Source organism: Gossypium hirsutum, chromosome D12 (genome assembly GCF_007990345.1).
Source record: "Gossypium hirsutum isolate 1008001.06 chromosome D12, Gossypium_hirsutum_v2.1, whole genome shotgun sequence".
Lineage (NCBI taxonomy): Eukaryota > Viridiplantae > Streptophyta > Magnoliopsida > Malvales > Malvaceae > Gossypium > Gossypium hirsutum.
In genome coordinates, this window is record NC_053448.1 from 60,037,448 (window position 1) to 60,059,308 (window position 21,861).

The 21,861-nt window shown below is 33.5% G+C and overlaps 3 protein-coding genes across 4 annotated transcripts; 1 reads left to right on the plus strand and 2 right to left on the minus strand.

The window, feature by feature from the left end:
• Window positions 1-440: 440 nt before the first annotated feature.
• Window positions 441-4,972, minus strand: LOC121224360 (E3 ubiquitin-protein ligase MARCHF2). Of its 2 annotated transcripts, XM_041107534.1 has the most exons (9): window positions 4,715-4,972; window positions 3,953-4,351; window positions 3,072-3,206; window positions 2,945-2,987; window positions 2,429-2,485; window positions 2,209-2,323; window positions 1,970-2,096; window positions 1,650-1,698; window positions 441-583 (listed from the first exon to the last, which is right to left on the minus strand). In XM_041107534.1, exons 2-8 carry the CDS (start codon window positions 4,267-4,269, stop codon window positions 1,683-1,685), a joined length of 810 nt encoding a protein of 269 aa, XP_040963468.1. In that variant the 5' UTR covers window positions 4,270-4,351; window positions 4,715-4,972; the 3' UTR covers window positions 441-583; window positions 1,650-1,682. The 2 variants fall into 2 exon arrangements, with proteins under 2 accessions (XP_040963468.1, XP_040963469.1); XM_041107535.1 differs by lacking the exon at window positions 441-583 and having other exon boundaries at window positions 1,525-1,698; window positions 1,966-2,096.
• Window positions 4,973-7,524: 2,552 nt separating this feature from the next.
• Window positions 7,525-8,388, plus strand: LOC121224361 (uncharacterized). Its single transcript, XM_041107537.1, has one exon. It carries the CDS (start codon window positions 7,668-7,670, stop codon window positions 8,154-8,156), a length of 489 nt encoding a protein of 162 aa, XP_040963471.1. The 5' UTR covers window positions 7,525-7,667; the 3' UTR covers window positions 8,157-8,388.
• Window positions 8,389-8,802: 414 nt separating this feature from the next.
• LOC107937256 (WAT1-related protein At3g30340) lies at window positions 8,803-11,482 on the minus strand. Its single transcript, XM_041107536.1, has 6 exons — window positions 10,746-11,482; window positions 10,561-10,623; window positions 10,365-10,481; window positions 9,865-10,279; window positions 9,234-9,385; window positions 8,803-9,125 (listed from the first exon to the last, which is right to left on the minus strand). Exons 1-6 carry the CDS (start codon window positions 10,934-10,936, stop codon window positions 8,948-8,950), a joined length of 1,116 nt encoding a protein of 371 aa, XP_040963470.1. The 5' UTR covers window positions 10,937-11,482; the 3' UTR covers window positions 8,803-8,947.
• Window positions 11,483-21,861: the final 10,379 nt, after the last annotated feature.

Consider the following 21,861-nt stretch of genomic DNA (forward strand, 5'->3'; position numbering starts at 1 on the left):
ACAAAAATAAAATATTTGGGCATACGCCACATATGTACCCAATAATATTTCATATCACATTGATAAAATAAATTAAGTTATCTTGAGAACTCTCATTGTGCTCTTATTTAATACTATATTCGTAGTTTTAGTGGTCAATGATAATATCTTTTACTTTCTTTATGTTTACATTCACTTCGGGGAATACAACAAATTTAATAGGACGGACTTATAAACATCCCAATAGATTCTTTATTTCATAATCACCATCGCAAATATGCGTGAGATTTCAAATCAAAATCTAAAGATTTTTAACATCATCGTCATCACTAGAAGGCATGAGATCGTTCAAAAATATTCTTGATTTCATATAAATAACAGTATCAAATATTTCACCATCCTTAAGAACAAAAAGTAAAATAAATTAATCAAAATAATGATAACATATAATGAAAGAAGAATGAAAAATAATAATCAAATATGAAACATTAAATAAAAGAAACTTCCTGTAAAAACTTTACATTTTACCGTAAAAAATATTGAAAATCACGAAGGATAAATTTGACCGTCGATAAAAGGAACTATCACTTTGAGCAAGATCATGCTGATAACATGTTACAAAATAAAGAGAGACGGGGAGAATAAAAAACAAAGAAAATATGAAAGCAATAGAGAATATAAAAGAAGTAGATATCTAATTCTAATAACTATTAGAATTTAAAGCACATCAAAACTTTATATTGATCATGATGGACATCCACTTAATAAGAAATTCATAATAGATTTCATATTTTATTTAAGTTTTTTGTTATAAAAGTTCACTCAATATTAATTATTTGATGCCAAGTATATAAAAAGAAAAGAATGAAATTATTTTTCAAAAAAGTAATGCATAGGTTTTGAATTAGGTGAAAAAAGAATCAAAATCAAGATTTAAAAAAAAAATGTCACCAAAATCTGGCTTTTGTGTTCTAAAATAAATTTTAGATGAATTTTTAATGATTTCTTCAATTTTCCATCACCAAAAAATTCTTGAATAAAGAAAAAAAATATGAATATGTTCATAATTTTTAAAAAAAGTTTAAAGGATATAATATTTACTTCTTTTAAAGTTTTTAGTTAAATTTTTTTTTATATCATAATATGATTAGCTAAAAGATGTTTTTTTTTAACAATTGAGTTAATTTGAGTAACAAAATTAGTTTAAGTATCACTCTAGATAAGGTAATAAAATATTGTTTAAATATAAACTTGAAAAAAAAAATAATTTAAATATCACTTTGAGCAACGAAATACCATTTGTGAAAAAGATTTAACGGCAAGCTTGTGAAAATAAAAAAAAAAGTTACCAACTTGAAAAAAATCATAGTTTAAGTACTGATTAAATTCTCTTGATTTTATAATAATTTAATAAATAATTTTATTTATTCCCATTATAATTTCAACCATGCAGGATATTATATAAAAGTAGGTTGAAGTTGACAATGATTAATATAACTTCGATGCTCGAAAAAGATTCCATCAGCCTTGGAAACCCACACAACCTTTATTCGCAACCCCACATGTCTCCATTCCATTCACCAAAATCACAACAATATTTACTAATAACCATTTTCTTCATTGAATAAAGAAGTGAACCCAAACAAACTATTAAATCTGCCAATTCTTACCTCATAGCAGCAACCTAACCTTGTTCAACATAATCAGGCTCCACTCCACCTAAGTCAAAAGAATGCAGCCTCCATCAAAAGCAGTGGAAATGGAATTTTCATACTTTCTAGCTTCCCATTCCAATACAAATCATCAACATTTGAAGATGAGCAATACAGGAAATATATAGAGTTCTCAAACTATTCAAGGGGAATGTTACAAACTGTATCATGGTGTACAGATGTAAGCAGTAACAAACAATGGGTTCCCTCCTGAATAGCATGCTGAATGTCATATACACAAATAACGCTTGAATTTTACTATATACAGATTTACCTACAAAGCAGGATGATACTGGAGAGTCGCATTTACTTCTACCCTTTGCATGGCTCTCCTAATACTCCACTCATGGCAGAATTCGAGGGCAAGTCGAAGGGCTGTTCCAAGTCCTAGGACAACAATAACACCTGTACAATGTCTCTTCAAGTTACAACATCATGAAGAATAAAAGCTATTTGCTAAGAACGTTATTTTTTTTTATAAACAGGTATGGGAAGAATATGAGTGAGGTGTACGTACCAATTATGATGTTAACAGGTAGTGCCGAGACACCAAGAGTAACGGATATTAACACATCCAACAATAAACCACCAATTAGGATTGAAAATGCAACCCACAGAGGACTAAAACAACCCTGTCATAAAGAATGATTTGATGCGAAGTTTAAAAAAAAAAAAAACAGGAAGAATTTTTCAAGAACAAGTAAGATCCCAGTAGACAGGCGCAGTTATCCACTTACCCTTTGACGTTCATGTGGTGTAAAGCTTGGATCAGCTCTCCAAACCCAGTAATTTGTCTGCACCATGAAACGTGTTTTAGGATCAATATAGGTATGACTATGAGACGCTACAAGTAAACCGAAAAACATAGTTTTCTATGTTTGCTGTGGACTATAACTCAATAACATTACTTATGCTTTTAAAATACTAGAACCCATAATCACAGAGACCATAATGGCTCTTTATTCTCTCTCTGTGCCTACAATTGCACATGGCATGCATAATAGTAGCCGAAGGAACAAAATAATACTCAAACTCTACCACATTCTATCCTCGACTTTGTTTTATTTTCCAGCTTTAGATTTGATTTGGGCAACGAAACCTCTCTTTTTGGCGAAGTAAACCACCAGTGCCACCACTCAAAAAAATGATAATATTGAATTTCTAGCACCTTGTAGGCTATAACTGAATAAAACAAGCAAACTTGTCCTAAGGTTTTTATTGCTAGCCCTTTCACTTAAGCACAGAATACCTACACTGGGCTGGGACTCTGGAGCTGACACATTTACAGCTACTGCTCTGCACAACAACAGTGAACTGAATCATGTATCGGTTACAAATAAGCTAATTTTAATACATGAAATCATATTTTGAATAATTTACTGGCATATTTCGCATTTGTTGGATCCTTTTGTACGAAACCAAGTGTCAATGCAAGATCGATGAGCTTTTGCAAGACCACCTTTACATTGGCACCCAAGATCTATAAGACCTTCTTCCTTCTCCTGTTGACAAACTCTGAAGGATAATACAGATAATAATGAGTAAAGAGTATTCAATACTACAGATTGCTTTCAAGATTAATCTCAGAAAAACAAGTCAATGGCCAGGAAAGGGATGGTAGATTTAAGATTGCTAACAGACCGGCCAATTGAGTACTAGCTCAGTTGGCAGGCATGCATATATATTGCTACTGAAAGACTCGGAGGATGAGCATTGAGCATTGGAGAGTGCTTAGGCACGTAAGGTCCTCCTCTAGTGGAGTTACGGGTAAATTAGGAAACTCAACAAAGAAAAAGATTGTTGACTGACCACAATATATTAAGATGATCTGGAATGAAGCATTTTATTTTTCTCAAGCCTAATCTTATTCCTATTCCTGGGGATCTAACCTCACCAAAACCTTTATGCAGCTCATTCTTTTGGCAAATTATAACAAAACAGTACAATAAATAAACACCCATTAGCACATAACATGATAAGAAAGTATAAACAGGAGAATTAAGACTACCCACCAGACTAAGTGAAATGCTTAGGGCAATTAAGTGATTAACCTGAACATATAAAGATTTTAATCTATGAGGCTTCAGTGAACATAGCTAACAGATACTCAAGACTATGTGACAATCTACACTCGTACGAGGAGTCCATCCTATTCAACAATAATCAAATATTGGAAACAAAAATTTCAAAAGGCGCATAATAAATGAGAATACAGGATGTATGAAGTAAGACTGGTGGAAGATGAAAAAATAATGATATACCTGCATTCCTCATCAGAACTACTGTTCCTCAAAAAATAGCCCTTTTGAGGAGCCACACGAGGCAATTCCTCCAAAACGCATTCCGTATCTTTTAATTGAGCTATCGGCTGCTGAGTTACATGAGACTCACCCTTTGTTACCACGATGGTTAACAATGTGGGACTGGACTCACAGGCTGAACCCCTAACCGAGCCTGGCAGTCCTCCATCCTGAGGCAACACCTGGTTGTTTCCCTGCTTCTCAAGGTCAGGTTCAGGTAAATTACCGGAGTGGTAACTAGCTCTGGTGCTAGTCTCATTTGTACCTTCATTCAGCATCTGATTATAATTTACAGAGTATACACTTATCTCCTTTTGGTTCTAAAAGATTCAATTGTCGTGAATTTCCACAACACCCTCACTGTTAATTTCAAAAAATAAAACCCCATCAAAACTGCCAGTCAATTCAAAACCCTAGAGGTAACTCAGTTTTAACAAGAAAAACTGCAAAAGACCAGGCTTAAACCCTTCAAACAGAATGCAACAGATAGTTCCATAGTTTCATTACTTTGATTCTAAACTAGAAAAAATTCAAATAAAATACCATGAAACCAAAAGCAACCCATCATTGATAACCCAATAACAAGATGCACTACTTAAAATTTCAGCCTTAAAATTAGCTCAGAAAAACTGAAATTTCAATATTAAAAAAAAAACATAAACATAAACAAAAGGAGTAAAAGTGTCGTTTAAATTTCTATACAGAAAAGTGAGGAGACTGCACCTAAGAATGCTTGTTTCCTTTGAATCACTGATGAGTTTGCTGACAGTCGAGAGTTGAACAAACAACAGCAACATTAGGAACAAGAAACCGTAGAAGAAAGTGGAGAGAGAAACTATAAGATACTGATTAAATAGAGATGACGGTTTTTTTTCTTCTTTTTTTAAGAAATTTACGAATTAATAACTACAATTTGGGTTAACCAACAGACGAAGAATCTTTCGTTTTTAATAACGCAACGCCACGGGGTAAGGTGGACCGGACCGACTCCCTCCCTTTCGTGTTGTTCTAAAATATTGAGATTTTCTTATTGGTTAAAATATGCTGTTAGTCTCTAAACTTTGAAAAAATTAAATATTTAATCCCTATACTTAAAAAGTTAAAAAATTAAGTTCATCCTTTTTTTTTTTGAAAATTTCAGTCTAATCATTAAAATAGTAAATATTTTCTATCAAAATTGATCAATTTAAAATTATAATTACTTTGTTTTCACTTCTCATATGAGGAAGCATATGATTAGCAAAAAGATTTTTAAATTGAAGCAATAAGATCTAAGGATCAAATATCAAATTATATACAAGTACATGGACTAAAAGCAAATTTTAGCCTTTTTTATTTCTTTTTTTTTTCTCTTCTAAAAAATCTATTCAACCTCGAATTAGAGATTTTGATAAGTCATATTAAATTTTGATACATTTATAAAATTTAAATCCGAAATTTAAAAGATTAATAAATAATTTTTTTTATATAAGAGATTTTAATTTTAGATCACTGACTTAGCTTTCCACGTTTGTTTGCTAACTTATATCAGTGGCTAAAAAATTTTGCGGAAAGCTGGCTTTTTTTAGAAGGAAAAAAAAACCCCGAAAATGACGGTGAAAATGGTGTTACTCTAACTTATTGTTAAGGGCAATCAAATTTGGTACACAAGGGGAATGACGGGTAGCTATCAACCCCATCTCATCTGGCTTATTATATAGTATTAAATGTAGATTGCATGTTTGGCATGTCAAGGCATTAAGACAGGCAAGATATTTGTGTGGTATTCCATCTCTTTTTTAATCATCCATAATTAGCATTTGGGACAGCCAATAATTATCTGTATTAAAGAAGATTTGGAGAGTGAAGACTTGGATGACTGCTCACCTTATTAAAGAAGTAGATGTTCAACACTAACATTAAGTTAATAGTTATCATGTCGGTCCTTGTTAACGTGAGATGTATTATTCGTTTCATAATTTTATTGATAAAAAACAGTCTTATTTTATTTTATTTTAAAAATTTTAAATGTTAATTAAAAACACATGATATTTTTTTAAAAAATTAAAAAATATATATAACATACCATATAATTATTCTAAAATTAATAATGTAAACATTTATTTAATATATAGTTACATTATTGATACCATTATTATTTTATGGACTAACATAAATAAAGATAAATGAGGCCTTAACTTGTTGGTTAAAGCAAAGGTCTTGAGTCTCTAATAAATTCAGATTCGTGTTTTATTATACACATTTATGATATTTGAGTCTTTATCTCATTTTGTGGGTGTGTAGACCTGATCACGAATAGGGTCACTTATCCAGGCTTGAAGGCCTACTTGAAAAGTGAAAGGATTTGGACAAAATTATATCCTGAAAAATGGACTTGGACTAAAAAATAAGATTCATTTTTAAATGGGCCGGGCCTCGAGTAGAATTTTTTTGGCTCGGATTCAGCTCGAATCAACATAAACTTCCTATTTGTTTTTGTTTTTGCTATTATTTCGCTACCATATTGTTAATATTTTGTAATTGTTTGAATATGGTATAACTTTTGTTTTACTGTTAATTTTGTAACTATTTTAGAGAGATTTGATGGTTAAATTACAACTATCTTATTGCTTAAGTATAAAGTATTTTTGTAATGTCTTTTCAATTTATTGAAAAACATTTATTTTACTATTTTTAGTGTATTTTTTGTTTTTAATTTTGTTTTCATATAAAAGAATAATCTTAAAAAAAATTAATGAGTGGGCTGGGTCGAGCTCTGGTTTAACATTTTTAATCTGGGCTGAACTTGGAGTAAAATTTTAAACCATTTTTTGAGTTGAACTCGTCTGCATGAACCCGACCCGACTCATGATCAAGTCTATGCTTGTACCATGTGTGAGTTATTTTTTATTCTTTATTCGCTATACTTTATACTGTTGCTGTGCTTGTAATTGTAGTGTCTTACATTATTCGCACCTTAAAAAAATCTCTACAAGCAAGTTAGAAAAACCACCTATTTTTTATTTATTTTAAATAATTATATATTCATAAGGGCCAATGCAGGCCCAAGGAGTTCTTTGAGGTCCTGGTGAGACGTAAGAATCAATACAAGCTTTTGATGCAGCCGTGTGGATTGTTCAATGACCGATAACCCACCCAAATATCCAATACCAAATTAATGCTTTTATCTGATCCAAATTCAAAAAATTTAATTGGAAACAGCTCTGCCCTACCCGAAGCCGATCTTTTATTTTTTATATATATGAAAAATGAAAAATCAAAGCTCAAAGAGACAACTTCAATGCAGAGAACGGTGTCATGTTCATGGAATTAGAGTTATTATGAATACTAGGATGGAATGGCACGCTTTGACAAGTGCCTCTACCACTACGATTCTTTCCCTTCAAATCTCTTCAATGAAAAATAAAATCATATCAGAAGAGCGTAAGAGTGACAAAAGTATATATAATCTGTATCAGTTTAACCAATACTCAAGTAATCTCTCTGCTTTAATCTGAGAATAAATTGAAAAAAAAATATCCTTGAATTGCCATGGAAGGCATTTCTTTATTCCCTATCAAACAGACCTTTTCTTCCTACACCTATTCTTATATTTAAATGTTTATTTCAGTTTCAGCTCCAAACTCCAAATCATAATTTGCCCTGCTTTGTTTTTTTTTCTTTGTTTTGCTAAATAATGCCTCTGGAAACATGCAAGCCTGACCATTCCTCTGGTGAAGGAGATAAGCATACTAGATTACTTGATAAAGAAGTCAAAGACATGGTCTCCGCCATTACTCGCCGTGTTGCCGGTATTCATAAACCGGGATCGAGCCACGTCAGAGACGATGGTGATGACGATCTGCATGGTGTTGGAATCATCACGCTTGCAGGAAGCAATGCCGGGGCAACAATGCGAAGCGAGGTGGATGAGAAATCCAGCAGTCCTCATGGGATTTCACTTGGGGGGGAGCCTGATGAATGGAGTACCTATGTTAACAGCAATTTCCAAGCTGTTAACAATTCGATCATGTTCGAGAGCAGCTATAACGCCAACGATCCCGGCGTTCATTTGGACGTCTCGGATGTTCCTGAATGTGAAGGCAAGAAGTCAACAGATAAGCATAGGAGGGGAAAGAAAATAGAAAACGATTCCGCCAAAGCTGAACTTACCGATTCGGATTAACATGGTCTTGTCCCAATATACTTTGCATACTATAAATCTTTGTATTGTTTTACTATGCTTCTTCTCGTATTATGTCTTTGATTATATACCATTTTGGCTGTTTTCTGCATTATTGTTAGCCAAATAATGATAGAGTGTTTGAACTTTCAAGTTCATACTTGTCCTCTTGTGTCTTTAATTGCAATAAGAAGGCCTGTTGTGATGAATAAAATGGTCTATCACTTGTTTCTTATCGCCCTTCTAAACTGACATTTCCGGCACAAAGATATCAGAGACCGCAAAGTCTATGAACCCCCGGTATGCAATCGGGATTCAGTTGAACTGAGGAATGAACAAGTCTAGATGGTGCATTTCAATATCAGTTAATTTATTATAACAATGTGTAGGCTCTGAAGGAAAAGCTACCATCATATATACCTTAATTCAACATATGTAGCAGTCATAAACCGATGGATAAGCATATTACTCGAGTGCCAGAGATACCGTATTTGATAACAAGGTTTATCGCTCAAGCATGGTTTTTCCATGTGAAACAGCACTATGTAACTTGGAGGATCAAATTAAGTTAGTCATAGGGTCAGGGTTATGTTTGAATTGTCTTTTTTAAATTTCCTTGATAAACTTTATCATCCATCACAAACTTGTTAAAAAAAGTAAAACTTTTTTTGATGTTGATTTCCTTGTTGTGGAACAATTGAACAAGGGAAGTTGAAAACATATTTGGTGGTATTAATTAAGAGGGTTATTTGAATACCACAAAGAAATGAACTTGAACAGGAGGCAGCAAAATGCTACTTGGTCTCGGGATAACTTGAATCGCAAGCAACTGTGATGACCGGTAGTTGAACCTCTTGTTCCCTAATCTCTTTGGCTTCTTGTGCAATTTTCAAAGCACAGTTCTGCATCTCTCTGTTCTTGCCCCAAAGAAGAATATACAATCCGAGAATGACAATGATCGAACCCAACAAACTGTTCATTGGAGTGTCGCAGGAAAGAAAGTTAGCAGTCGAGCATTCATCAGCTTGCAAGTACATAAGCAAATATACTGATTAATTGGGACATGAGATAGTTAATTACCTCCCAAGATTTAGTTGCTCATGGAGTAAGGGGATGTCAAACATGGCTGCCATTATCTGGACAAGTGGACTAAAGGCTGCTGTGAAGACCGGACCCCTCTTCTTGACACACCATGCCATGCCGACATACGACAAGCCAGACCCGATCATTCCCTGCAAAAACAAAACAATAGCATGAAAATCGGGGAATGGAAAGTACTGATTTTGTTTGTAATGTTCTCCATTTTTGGTCAATGGAATCTATTTGGATAGTTTATTCAGGGACTGGAGAGACACTAATGTTATCTGTACTGCAACCAGGAAATACAAAATTACAAAAAAAAAAAAAAGATGCGTAGAATTGAAGCTTGGATACGTAGAATTGAAGTTGGAATCTATGCCTCTCTTTTTTATACTTTTGGTTGAATGGTAACATGGAAAAAGATGTGGTGAAGAAAGCTAGCCTAACCTACAAGGCAGCATATACCTAGGCCAGCCTTTCGTCTACTCCTCGACCCAACACCCGTGGTTGGGTTAAAACCTCTGTTTCTCGGACTCTTTATTTACCCAAAAGTACTCATGTTCGGCATATATTCAAACACGAGTATGTGGTTAAAACTTACTGAGTTTGGATAGCATAGGTTAAAACTTACTGCATAGAGGACAGTTATGATTTCCACTTTTCCCTTCAGTATCCACATGGAAAGGTCCCTGCTTGTAAACAAGCTTAAGGCAGCCGATTGAATGGCACCAAAGAAAGACATGATTGCAGTGCTGGAGAATTGGCAAGGGTATCTTCTTCCAACAAATGATTGAATGATAAACCAAGAAGACCACAACAGGGTTCCCACTACCAGCGCTAAGCAACCAATAGTCCACCTCTGTGCCCTTCTAGAAGGGCTCAGCTTGACGACATTCGCCACAGTTTGAGCCACAGCGTGTGAGTGTTGGTGTTTGAACAAAGGCCTTCCTTTATAAAGTGTTAGTAGCAAGCCTCCTCCGACACAAATCACCGAACCGAGTATTTTGGCTCTCCCACTGTTGCTTTTGAGGTTCACAGTTTCGATCCTGCAGTACAAGAGAGGATTGGTAGCCAAGTTTTGCAGAAGAACATAGTACCTGTTTAAAACAAGGGATAAATTCGCATCGATACCGGAATGGTAATGCCATTATAAACGTGACAACCGGTACCATGTTGACGAAAGCGCATGCGAATGTAGCGGATGTGTATTGAATTCCAAGGAGAAAGAAGTACTGCGTTAGTGAGGCCCTACAAGGAAATTACTAAGTTAGATTTTCCTGTTATGATATCCATGAATCTATAGTTGAATAATGAAATATAAACTAACCCGACGATTGCACTGCAAAAGAGGTAACATAAAATGCGCGGTGTGAGCTTTGGCCTGGTGTTCCTGCAAGCAATGTCAGTGCTTAATCAGCTGCTGAAATTAATGAAAAAAAGTTGGAAAAATTGTGAAAATTTATGAAAAGGAAAGGTAAAGGGAATAATGGAGAGTGAGAGAGCTTCATATACCTTTCCCAAAAGTAACCAATGGGGGCCAAGAAAATTGTAGAGATTGACAACCGGAATGTTATGAGAACCAAATGGTTCATCCCATCATCAAGGACTTTCTTAAGAAGAATATTCACCACAGCAAAAGAAAAATCTATTGCTATCATTAGGAAAAAAGGGTTCCATTCATTACAGCTTTTCAATTCAGCCATTGAATCAAACAACACCAGCGATCAAGAGAACTAAAGGTAAGAGCAACAGGTGCTACCTCTCTCTTTGACTGTTTTTGTGTATGAACTGAGAGACAAATAGAAAATCTATAGAGCTCTAAATAGACGGAGTCTGGAATAAGTGGGAAGAAAGCAAGATTAAAATTCTTCAAATCACATCAATGCTTTAAGCAACCAACTTTAGCAATAGTTTAATAAAATTATTCTCATCTTTCTTTCTTTTTTATCACTTTTGTTTGAATGATCCTAATGGAGATTAGTTTGGAATCCTCCTTTGCCAGGCCCCTGGCGAGATATATCGAAAAAAAAGCATCGATGCATGTCGACTAGCTCTTCCTGATCTTCATACTAGTCAAGTTTTTACGATAATATTTCATCATATTTCATCATATAGGGGGGCATATTCTGAAATTCTGATTAGGGGTGTAGGAGAAAAAAAATTATACTCTCATGCATGGCATCAAATACTTGATCTTTGAAACAGGAGAAGAGACCCTACAACGTGGGACGCAAGAACAATGTGTCAAATCTTTTGTACCCACTGATAGTTGGAAGAGATGGTGATATCCAAGAACTGGATGCACCCCCCTCCCCTCATCTTTGATTTTTTGTTGAAGTGAAATAAATCTAACTATTTGCTCTTTGAACCTTTCTTCAATTTCAATCCAAGTGCTGAGTGTTTTTTCAACTTTTACACGTTTACTTTTAAATGTTCTTTTATCCAATAAAGGCTAAACATCTTTAACTTTTATAGTCCAATCTCAACAAATTGTTCCCACCGAGTCTTTAACTAATTTTCCATCTTTGTATATTTTGGATAGTTGGCATTTATTCCAGGTAAAATGCTCTAAAAAAAAGAATTCATCCCTGCATTTAGTATTTAATCATTCTGCACATATTCCACATGGATCATAAGTTAATTGGGTTAAAGTTATCCCAGAATCAAAAAATTAAAGTAGCCATCAAGCCTTCATGTTAGAAAACTGGTGTTATTCTGCAGATTTGGTGGTTTACATGTAAAAGATCATGCAAGGGATGCTTTCGGGTTTCGGCTTTTAACCGATATTACCTGGATTTAGGTACATGTCTAACACGAGTATTTTAAAAAAAAAAATGAAAAACTCGGATAAGATTTTCTACTGAATTTCTCCACCCTTCCTACTTTCCTTAAATTATTCAGACATTGAGAAAGAGATTATGATTCTAGATGCCAAGAAAACAACTTTGCTGTGACCACGACCATTCGTTTGTCAACTTTTGTGACTCACCACACCGTACTGCCTATCTTAGAATGGCAGCTAAATTGGACCCACCTATCTCTCTTTTTGACCTTTTTATGCTATGGAATAACATGAAAAAATATAAAATGTTTAAGGAAATAGCAAAAACTCCTTGGTCCACTCATTCAGTACCCTTACACATTCTCAAGCAACTTAGAAATCTAAAGGAAGATTTTGACTATATTTGTTCCTAAAATATTGGCAAAAGTATTTCAATATTCTGTTTCTTTTTCCCTCTGGTTATGCCTCTAAATCTAGCATTAGTTCCCTCAGCCACGTTTAAGAAAGAATTTGATGACTGTTAGTGACCCTTTTGATAGTTTCATCCATACCTTTCATTATTAAGGAAAGTGTCTCGAAGTATAAGTTTTGGCACCTTTTAGTTCACCCGGTAGATATCAACAAGTTTGTAGAGTCATGTAATTCTACACATGTATTTTTTCATATAATTGCATGTAAATTAGAGGAGGGTTTTTTCTGAAATGAAAGATGTCTTATTAGTATTTGATTTTTCATATTCTGTGTTTTTTCCATGAAAAGAAGCATTCAAATTGCAGCTTAATTGAGATTCAATTAGCACAAAGCAAAGAATGATTAATTGGTGAATGTTGTTGTACAACAATTTATAAAGAAATAGAGAATGAAAGAATTGTATTAATCATGCATGATGAATCTGTGACTGGATTGACATCAATCGAGCACAGACGAAACATACAAGTAGGGATCCCCCCAAGAGCCAATAGGACCGCTCAAAGTGTTATTGTCACATTGAAGAAACTTCTGTTCCGATGACCAAACACCTTCCGTCGTTGTTCCATCGATTTGGGAGATCGGCATGTTCACCGGAAACTCTATTTGGCACTGGTTTGGAAACGACAAGTCCATCGTCGATACAGCTGTCCCCGGTAGTGGCCATGTTGATGTAGCAGCAGTCAAAGTAGAGATATCGAACAAGCCATTGGGAGGGACTTGGTTCATCTGTGCACCCCATGTTGCAGCTTCAAATGAAGGTTCATTGGACCAAATCATGCTTGTCATAGATGGTGTTTGGCTTTGAACAGGTTGATGCCATTGTGCCTCAATATGACCTACTGCAACTTCACCATCACGCTCACTGTCAGGCTTGCTGGTAGGACCCTGAACGAGGTTCATGTTTCCAATTCTTTGAGGAGGAGGAACCACAGCAGGATTAGCAAGTGAAAGGACTTTAAGCCCTTTACCATCAAGCAACTTGGCCTTGAGTGCACCAATAAACCCATCACCATCATCACTTCCCCCCTTCCCACAGGCTTCTTCAAACGAGAAAGGCTGAAGTTTATCAAATGAAAAGCGGTTGGTAGACGAGCTAGAAGCCAACTGAGGACCAGGTAGTTCGAAGTTGGTACGGGCATTAGCCCCACGCAACGCCCGAGCAGCATCGTCGTAAGCTCGAGCTGCTTCCTCGGCGGTATCAAAAGTTCCAAGCCAAAGCCTGACTTTTTGCAAAGAGTCTTTGATCTCAGCCACCCACCTCCCTGATGGTCTTTGCCTAACTCCCACGAATCTATGGTGTCCTCTAGACAATGACTTCTTTTTACCACCCACTACATCAGCACGGATAGGAACTGACATAGTTAATTTCTTCCTTTTATCGAACCTCTGAGTAGCCGAGGTTTAGATTTCTTATAACGGCGGGTTTCGAACGGGAATCTTTGGTATGCCATCAGCCGACAACAAAGAAAATGGCAAAACCCGAGGCTTAAAATATTGGGATGTCAATTGCGGCAGGCCTAGTTTATATCGAGGCAATTACTAAAAATACAGTAGCCAGTAATTAAAACATGAATTTGTTGTATTTTATTCTTGTTACAAGTAGAATCAAGTCAGCAACTCCAATTTTAAAATAGAGCAGTAAAAATTGGGATTATTTTTTTATAAGGGTTAGAAGTAGGTGTTGTCGAAATTAATACCAAGCTTGAATATACAATTTTTAAAGTAATTATATATATTAAATTTGAGGCTAATATATATTAAAAAAATTTATGGGGTAACTTTTTTTTGGTAAATTTATTGAATCATTTATTTTCATTTTTGAAATTAATTGATAATATTTTATGTTTAAAATTTATTTAATTTCATTGATCCTGTTTTTGTAAATATTTATATATATTAAATATTTTTTTAAATATCAGTAAATTTAAAATGATGTATTGAACAGATTTCAATAAGAAAAAAGGATATATCCACGTAGACACTCCATTATTATATAGCTTTTTAGAGACATGAAAAATGAAAGGATGATGAAACCTATTTTTTCTTAAATCACTTTATCTTTTAGGAGTTAACCACCATAGGAAGTGACTATGATTTCCCTTTTTAATGATTTATTTGTTTTTTGTGATTTGTTTTTTAGTTTGTATATTATAATTTTATTTGCTATTTACTTGTAGACGACAGAAAATTAGATAAGATTAACGGGTTAGCTACGCAATCTATATTCTTTCCAATTATTTTTACCATTTTTAATTACCATTTAACGTTTCACCTCATTTATTTCAAACTAAAAATCTTGTAGATTTAAAGGATGTATGTGTGTTTAAAAATAACATATAATAGTCGATTGGGTCTTAACTCGATTGGTATGAATATTGTTGCCAATAATGTAGGAGAATATGGTTTCAAGTGCGTTAAAACGCATTATCCTCCTATTTATGAGTTTAGGAGGGGTTATACCTAACTCTAGATATTGTGTCAAAAGAGCAATATGATAAAAAATAACTAATGAAATGTATGGATTGAAACTAATTAATCATAATTTTATTGGTTTTTTATAAAGTGAAAAGACTAAAATATTACTTATTTTAATTATGAAAGGACATTCTCGTAACTTTCTAACGAGTTGGTGAACTGGTTGAAGGTGACAACAACCCAATCAACGGTTTTATTAACAGTAAGTATAGATATACAACTGATAGAGCTATTAAAGTGTGCATAATAAAATTAAAATATATAAAAATATTAAAGTAAAACTTTAACTGAGTGGTAAATTAAAGATTTCACTAATATAATTGGTGTGAGTTCAAATTTCACGCTATGCATATTTTTATTAGTTTTTTTTTATAAAGTGAAAATATTAAAATACTCTCGAATAATATTATTTATTTTAATTATGAAAGGACACTCTCTGAACTTCTTAATGAGTTGGTGACCCAGTTGAGGGTGATACCAACTCAATCATTAGAGTTTGCTACACCTTGGATTAAGTTAAGGCAATATTTTAATTCAATTTAAATAGGGAAAAATATCAAAACTTAACATGAACTTTTATTTAATGTGCAATGTCATATATGAACTTTGATTTTGTATGATTTTATACGTAAAATTTTAATTTGATTCAATTTTCACAAATCACTAACAATATTATTAAATTAACACCATTTTACGTTGATATATTGCATACACAAATAAAATATTAATCCATTATGAAAATAATGTATGTATTCATTTCTTTAAATGTGTATAATTGAATCAAAATCAAAATTTCATGTATACATATAAATCACAATTCAAATTTCATGTGTATAATTGTACCAATTTAAAGTTTATTTATCAAAATTACACATTAAATGAAAGCTCATGTATAAATTTAATATTTATCCCATTTAAATAAGACGCAACATGCGTGTGTTTGAATAAAAATATAAGAAAAGTTATTAAAATTTTAAAAGAAATAAAGTATGAATTTACAGAATTATCGTGTAATGTTATCAATATTTTCATAAAAAAAATTTAACTATTTTTATAAAAATGATCATTTAAAATGTTAATGGTGAGTATTTCATTCATTTCAATCTTATTGAATGGACAAAGGCATGCAAAGTACATACAATAGTATGGATTCTACAAACTATCAAACAACAATAATTTCTTATAACAAAAAATCTAATTTGTGTCTTCACAATCACATTTTAAAAAAATATATATTCCTGTTTCATAGTTCTTGAACCAAGGCCTAAAATCTTTAAGATAAAATTCTAGAGAGAAAAAGATCAAACAAGCAAATCTCAAAAATGAAATAATCAAACCAAAAGAAATTAATTAATATTAAAAAACAAAACATTTTAATTACACAAAATAACAAAGCATTTAAATTACAAAAAATAGCATTTTAAAATAAAATATTCAAACATTCATATTATAATAGGAAATGGGATGGATCATAAGTGCATCACTGAGGAGGGCTATTCTCTTTGCCACCACCGGCTCCTACATGACTGCCTCCGCCACCAACAAATTGGAACTGCCGTTGGGACCGCTGTTGTAACTGCATCATGGGCTCCAACATCCGCTGAATGTTACACAGTGTCTGATTCATTTGCGCCATCTGCGTCATGATGTTGGAAACATTAGACTTCAATGTTTGCACTTCTTCAGGAAATTGTTGTGTCGTCGACGACCCCTGTTGGGAAACAGTAGGAACATAAGGAGTGCAGCTCGCTGCATCTGAATGGCAGTGTGAATTGCTGGTCGAAGGTGAAACACGTGGTCTTGGTCTTGCACCACACCCAATAGCTTGAGACCAAAACCCAGCGTCAATATGCCAAAACTTGTACGCATTGTCCCTACAAGTTTTCTGCAAAAAAGAAGAAAATAATTTTCCGATAATATATATAGTTAGAGGACACGAAGATAAACAATTATTGATATAGTTAAAAAATCACAAAACATAAAATAATGATAAAATTAAAGACTTACTTTGATAGCTTTAAGCTTTTTCTTGTTCATGTAATCACCAGAACCCCTAACACGTTTATTGGAAAGTTTCGCGATTGTCGATTCAGGGAGCAAGTCTCGTGACTATATAAAAAATAAAATTTCAAAATTATATTCAAAAAAATTTTAAAATTCTAAAATGTAATTTAATTAATATTTGCATAAAATAAATTTTAACTTGAATGTTATCAAACGAGACACGATTCACAGACGAATTTGAAGCTGATTGAGGCAGCTCGAAGTTGGTGTCGGCATTAGCTCCATGCAATATCCGAGCAGTCTCATCGTATGCTCGAGCTGCCTCCTCAGCAGTATTAAAAGTTCCAAGCCAGAGCCCAACTTTTTGCAAAGAGTCATCAATCTCAGCCACCCATCTTTGGTGTCCTCTTGATGTTGATGTAGCAGTGATCGAAGTTGAGATATTAAACAAGCCATTCAGAGGGGAAAGGGTCAACTGTGAATCCCATAATTCTTCAAATGACGGTTCATTGGACCACTTAGAGCTTGCCATAGATGTCGGTTGACTTTGGAGTTGATGCCATTGAACCTCTATTTGACCAACTGCCGATTGACCATCACATGCTTGATCATGATTTATGGCAAGCTCAGGCTTGCTAAAACCCTGAACAAGGTTCATGTTTCCTGATTCTAGGCATAAGTTCTTGTTGCTGAGAGGAGGGTCAGAAGCAACGCTAAGTTGCAAACCAGCAGAATTAGCAGTTGAAAGGACTCCATTCCCTTTACCAGCATCAAGCAACTTGGGAAGTGCACCAACAAGAAGCCCACCAGCATCACTCCCACAGGCTTTCTCAGATGAGAAAGGCTGCAGAATATCAAAGATTAAACGGTTGTTAGACGAGCTAGAAGCCAACTGAGGACCAGGTAGTTCGAAGTTGGTACGGGCATTAGCCCCACGCAACGCCCGAGCAGCACAGTCGTAAGCTCGAGATGCTTCCTCGGCGGTATCATAAGTTCCAAGCCAAAGCCTGACTTTTTGCGAAGAGTCTTTGATCTCAGCCACCCACCTCCCTGATGGTCTTTGTCTAACTCCCACGAATCTATGGTGTCCTCTAGACGACGGCTTCATTCTACTGCCCAATTTATCAGCACCGGTGGAAGCTCCTGATGCCATAGTTAATATCTTCCTCTTTATCGTATCTTTGAGTAGCAGAGATTCAGGTTGCTTATAAAGGCACGGCCACGGGTACATTTGATATACCACTAGACGACAACAAAAAAAACTGCAAAACCTGGTCTTAAAATTGCAGGCCAGTTGTTTATATCGACGCAATTACTAAAACAAAATATCAACTAATCAGAGATTATCTTCAATTGCATTTTACAAATATATAAATAGTTCACTAAAGGTTGAAATATAAGCCCGAAAGCTACATTTAAGCAAGTCCCGCTTTTCATAAATTGCCTTCTGAGAAATTAAGAAATCAAACAGACAACACACACAATCGCACAAAACCCATTCTTTCTTCTTCTTCTTCTTCTTCTTTCTCTTTTCTTTTTTTTTTTTTTGGTTTTATTTGCTGTATGCATCCAGTTGAAAAAAACCATAAATAGACATACTGTAGGATATGCCGATTATTCTACCTTTTTTTATGTTAATTACTTGGGTGAACTATTCATTAATTTATTTAAAAAATTTCATTTTAGTCATTTAACTTTAAAAATTTATAAAATATTACTAAACTATTCTAAAATTATCTTTTTAGTCACTGGATTATTAACTTCCTAACCAATTGCTTGTCTGGCCGTTAAAATACTGTTTGACACACATGTATAATATATGGGTAAATAACACAATGAGTTTAGTGATTATGGGTAAGCTTTGGTCACTTAACTAAAAAAAGTTACAATTTTATCACTAAATTATTCGAAGTTTTTATTTAAGGCATTGAACTATTCAAAAAAAATTTATTTAAGTCACTGAGTTGTTAAGTTTTTCCTTTTTCTTTTTTTAAAAAGTTCTACCAATGATTCTCAATCAACTATTAATCAATACGTTGGATCAATACACATTGATGAGTAGAAAAACACATCTCAAATTCAAGTCGATCTGATAGTCAATGTCGGAGATGAGAAAAAAAAGATTATTTAAATTTTGGTTCATAAATTCGTGATGTCTAAAATTGTTTCATAAAAAATTGAACTATAGAAGTGAAGAGGAAAAAGACCTTTCGATTGGTGCAAAGAGTGCAAATGGAGAAAGCTATAAAGCATCGATTTTACAACTCAATGACTTAAATGAATTCTTTTGAATAGTTCAGTGACCAAATTGTAATTTTTTTAGTTAAGTAACCAAAAAGAAAACTTACCATAGTTTAGTGACTAATTTTATTGAAGAAAAATTGGATGCATTGTATATTTAATTAAAATAAGGGTAGACGACACTATTACTCACTCAATTATGGGTAAATTTTCGTTTTGGTCACTTAATTAAAAAAGTAACAATTTAGTCACTAATATTTTTTATTTTTTTGTCACCCAATTGTTAAGTGGCACTTTTTTAGTTGGTATGTTAATAATTTTAGTCTTCAAATACATTTTTTTGTCAATTTGACCCGATTCTATATAAAAATTATTTTAAAAAATCAAAATTACTTAAAAATATAAAAAATTGAAAAAAACCCAAAATTGCAATATTTTTTAGTCGAGTTTCATGCCATTGAAAAACATCCATAATTGATATTACAGATACTTGTAAAATAGACTCTGGTGCACTTGTGAAATAGACTCTGGTGCATTTTTCTAACAAAAAAAATACAAAAATATACCACCAAAATTTCTTTTCCATACTCAATTCAAAATTTTAATTCATTTAAATTATTTTCCAAAACCCAAATTGTAAAAGTAAATTATATATGAATTTTTTTCTTTTCTTTCAACGAAAAAGCTATATCAAGAAACATAAAAAGAAAGAAAAAAGCAGAAAACCAAGAATTTTGTTTAATGTTTTTATTTTTTTTATGTTTTTTAAAGAATGGGTATTGGATATTTCTATACAAATATTATAGAGAGAAAACTTGAAAGGTTTAAAAATAAATTTCCCTCTTTTTTCTCACTTTATCTATTTTATTTCTAAATTTTAAAAAAAGAATTTTAAAATTTTATCATTTTATATATAATCAAGGTCAATATAACATAAAAGTATAAAAATTGATATCTAAAATTATTATACCAACTAAAAATGTGTCACTTAACAGTCGGGTGACCAAAAAATAATTTCGAAAACATTAGTGGCTAAATTGTAACATTTTTTAGTTACGTGATCAAAATAAAAAATTACTCATAGTTCAGTGACTAAAGGTGTAATTTACCCTTAAAAATTAAGTCTTGCAATTACTATTGTTAAGCCTGCAAAATAAAGCTACGCTATAACGACCAGAAGGAAAACACTACTTATTCTTCATTGTTTTAAAAAAGCACTTTTGACTCCAAAAACACTTTTGGAAGAAAAGTTGTGCAGAACAAGCTGCTTTTGGTTGAAATTTTTAGTTTTTCAGAAGTGCTTCAACAGCACTTCTAAAAAGGAGAAGTTAACAATTTTAGCTTTTCTCTCTCCCAAAAGCACTTTTGGTGCTTAATTACTTTTTCACCCATCCAATAACATAGTACTTTCCTTTTGTTTTTCTTTGTGCTTTGTAATTGGCCCAATTTGCCTGGGCCCAATTAAATCAATAAACACCAAAGCTAAAAAACCCAAATTCAATTAAAATCAAAATTTGAAAGTCCAATTACAAACCCAATAAAATAGCAGGCCTAAACATAAAACTCAAATCAGCCCAAACCCAACTAAACCAAATACCCAATAACCCAAACAAGCCCAAAACAAAAGAAAAAACAGCAAACAGAAACCCTAGAAGCTTCAGCCGCTGCCTCCAATCTCCCTAGCGCGCCACGCCGCCCTAACTGCGGCCGCCTCCCCCATGCGCGCCGCTCCGTACATCACGTCTGTACTTGCAAAATAGCCTAGAAGAATCTAAAAGCAAAAAAATATAAGGAAAAATAGTTTGTAAAATATGATTTTTGGGGCTATAAAAACTCCGTTTTTGTATTCTAAATGAGGGGGACGAAAAAATTCAAAGGAATACAAAAAAATCAGAGAGCAAATCAAAAAAGGTTTCTTTCTTTTTCTTATTTTTCTTTCTGTTTTCCTCTTCGAAATTGCTTATATATATAAAGATATTTGTTTTATTTTTAATATATGTATTAAAATAGAGTAAAAAAAAGAAAAAACTAATCTGGGAAGGGTTCGACCGCCACGCACAGTGGTTGTTGGCGGCAGATGACGGCAGTCCGATGAGTGGATCTGTGGCCAGAGAAGGAAGCCTAGCAGAGAAAAAAGCCCTCTCTTTTTTGTTTTTTTTAAACAAAACAGCAAAAATAAAGGTTTAAATTTTATTTCTCTTTTATATGTCCTCTAAACGACGTCGTTTGGAGTCTGTTTCAGTGGCCTCAAAACGACACCACTTTGGCACTGATCTGCAAGGTGTCCCGACCCGAGAGAAGGATCCGCGTGTTTTGTCTCAAGGGTCAATTTTGCATTTGGTCCTCCTTCTTTTGTGACATGTTCAAATCAGTTTTTTTCATTTTTTTTTTAAATTTCGCTCTGCATTTTGTTTGTGTTTCATTTCGGCCCAGGTTGAAACGCTGCGTTTTGGAGGGACGGGGATTATTTCTCACTTGGTCCCCCAAGTTATTCACGTATTACATTTGGCCTCTTTGCTTTATTTTATTTTCATTTTTTCCTTCAATTTTGTTGTTAATTTAATTTAATCCTTACCTATTTAATATGCTTGGTTTTTTATTTATTTCTTTTTTTTTTAATTTATTTCATTATTCTGTTTTAAATATATTTAATTT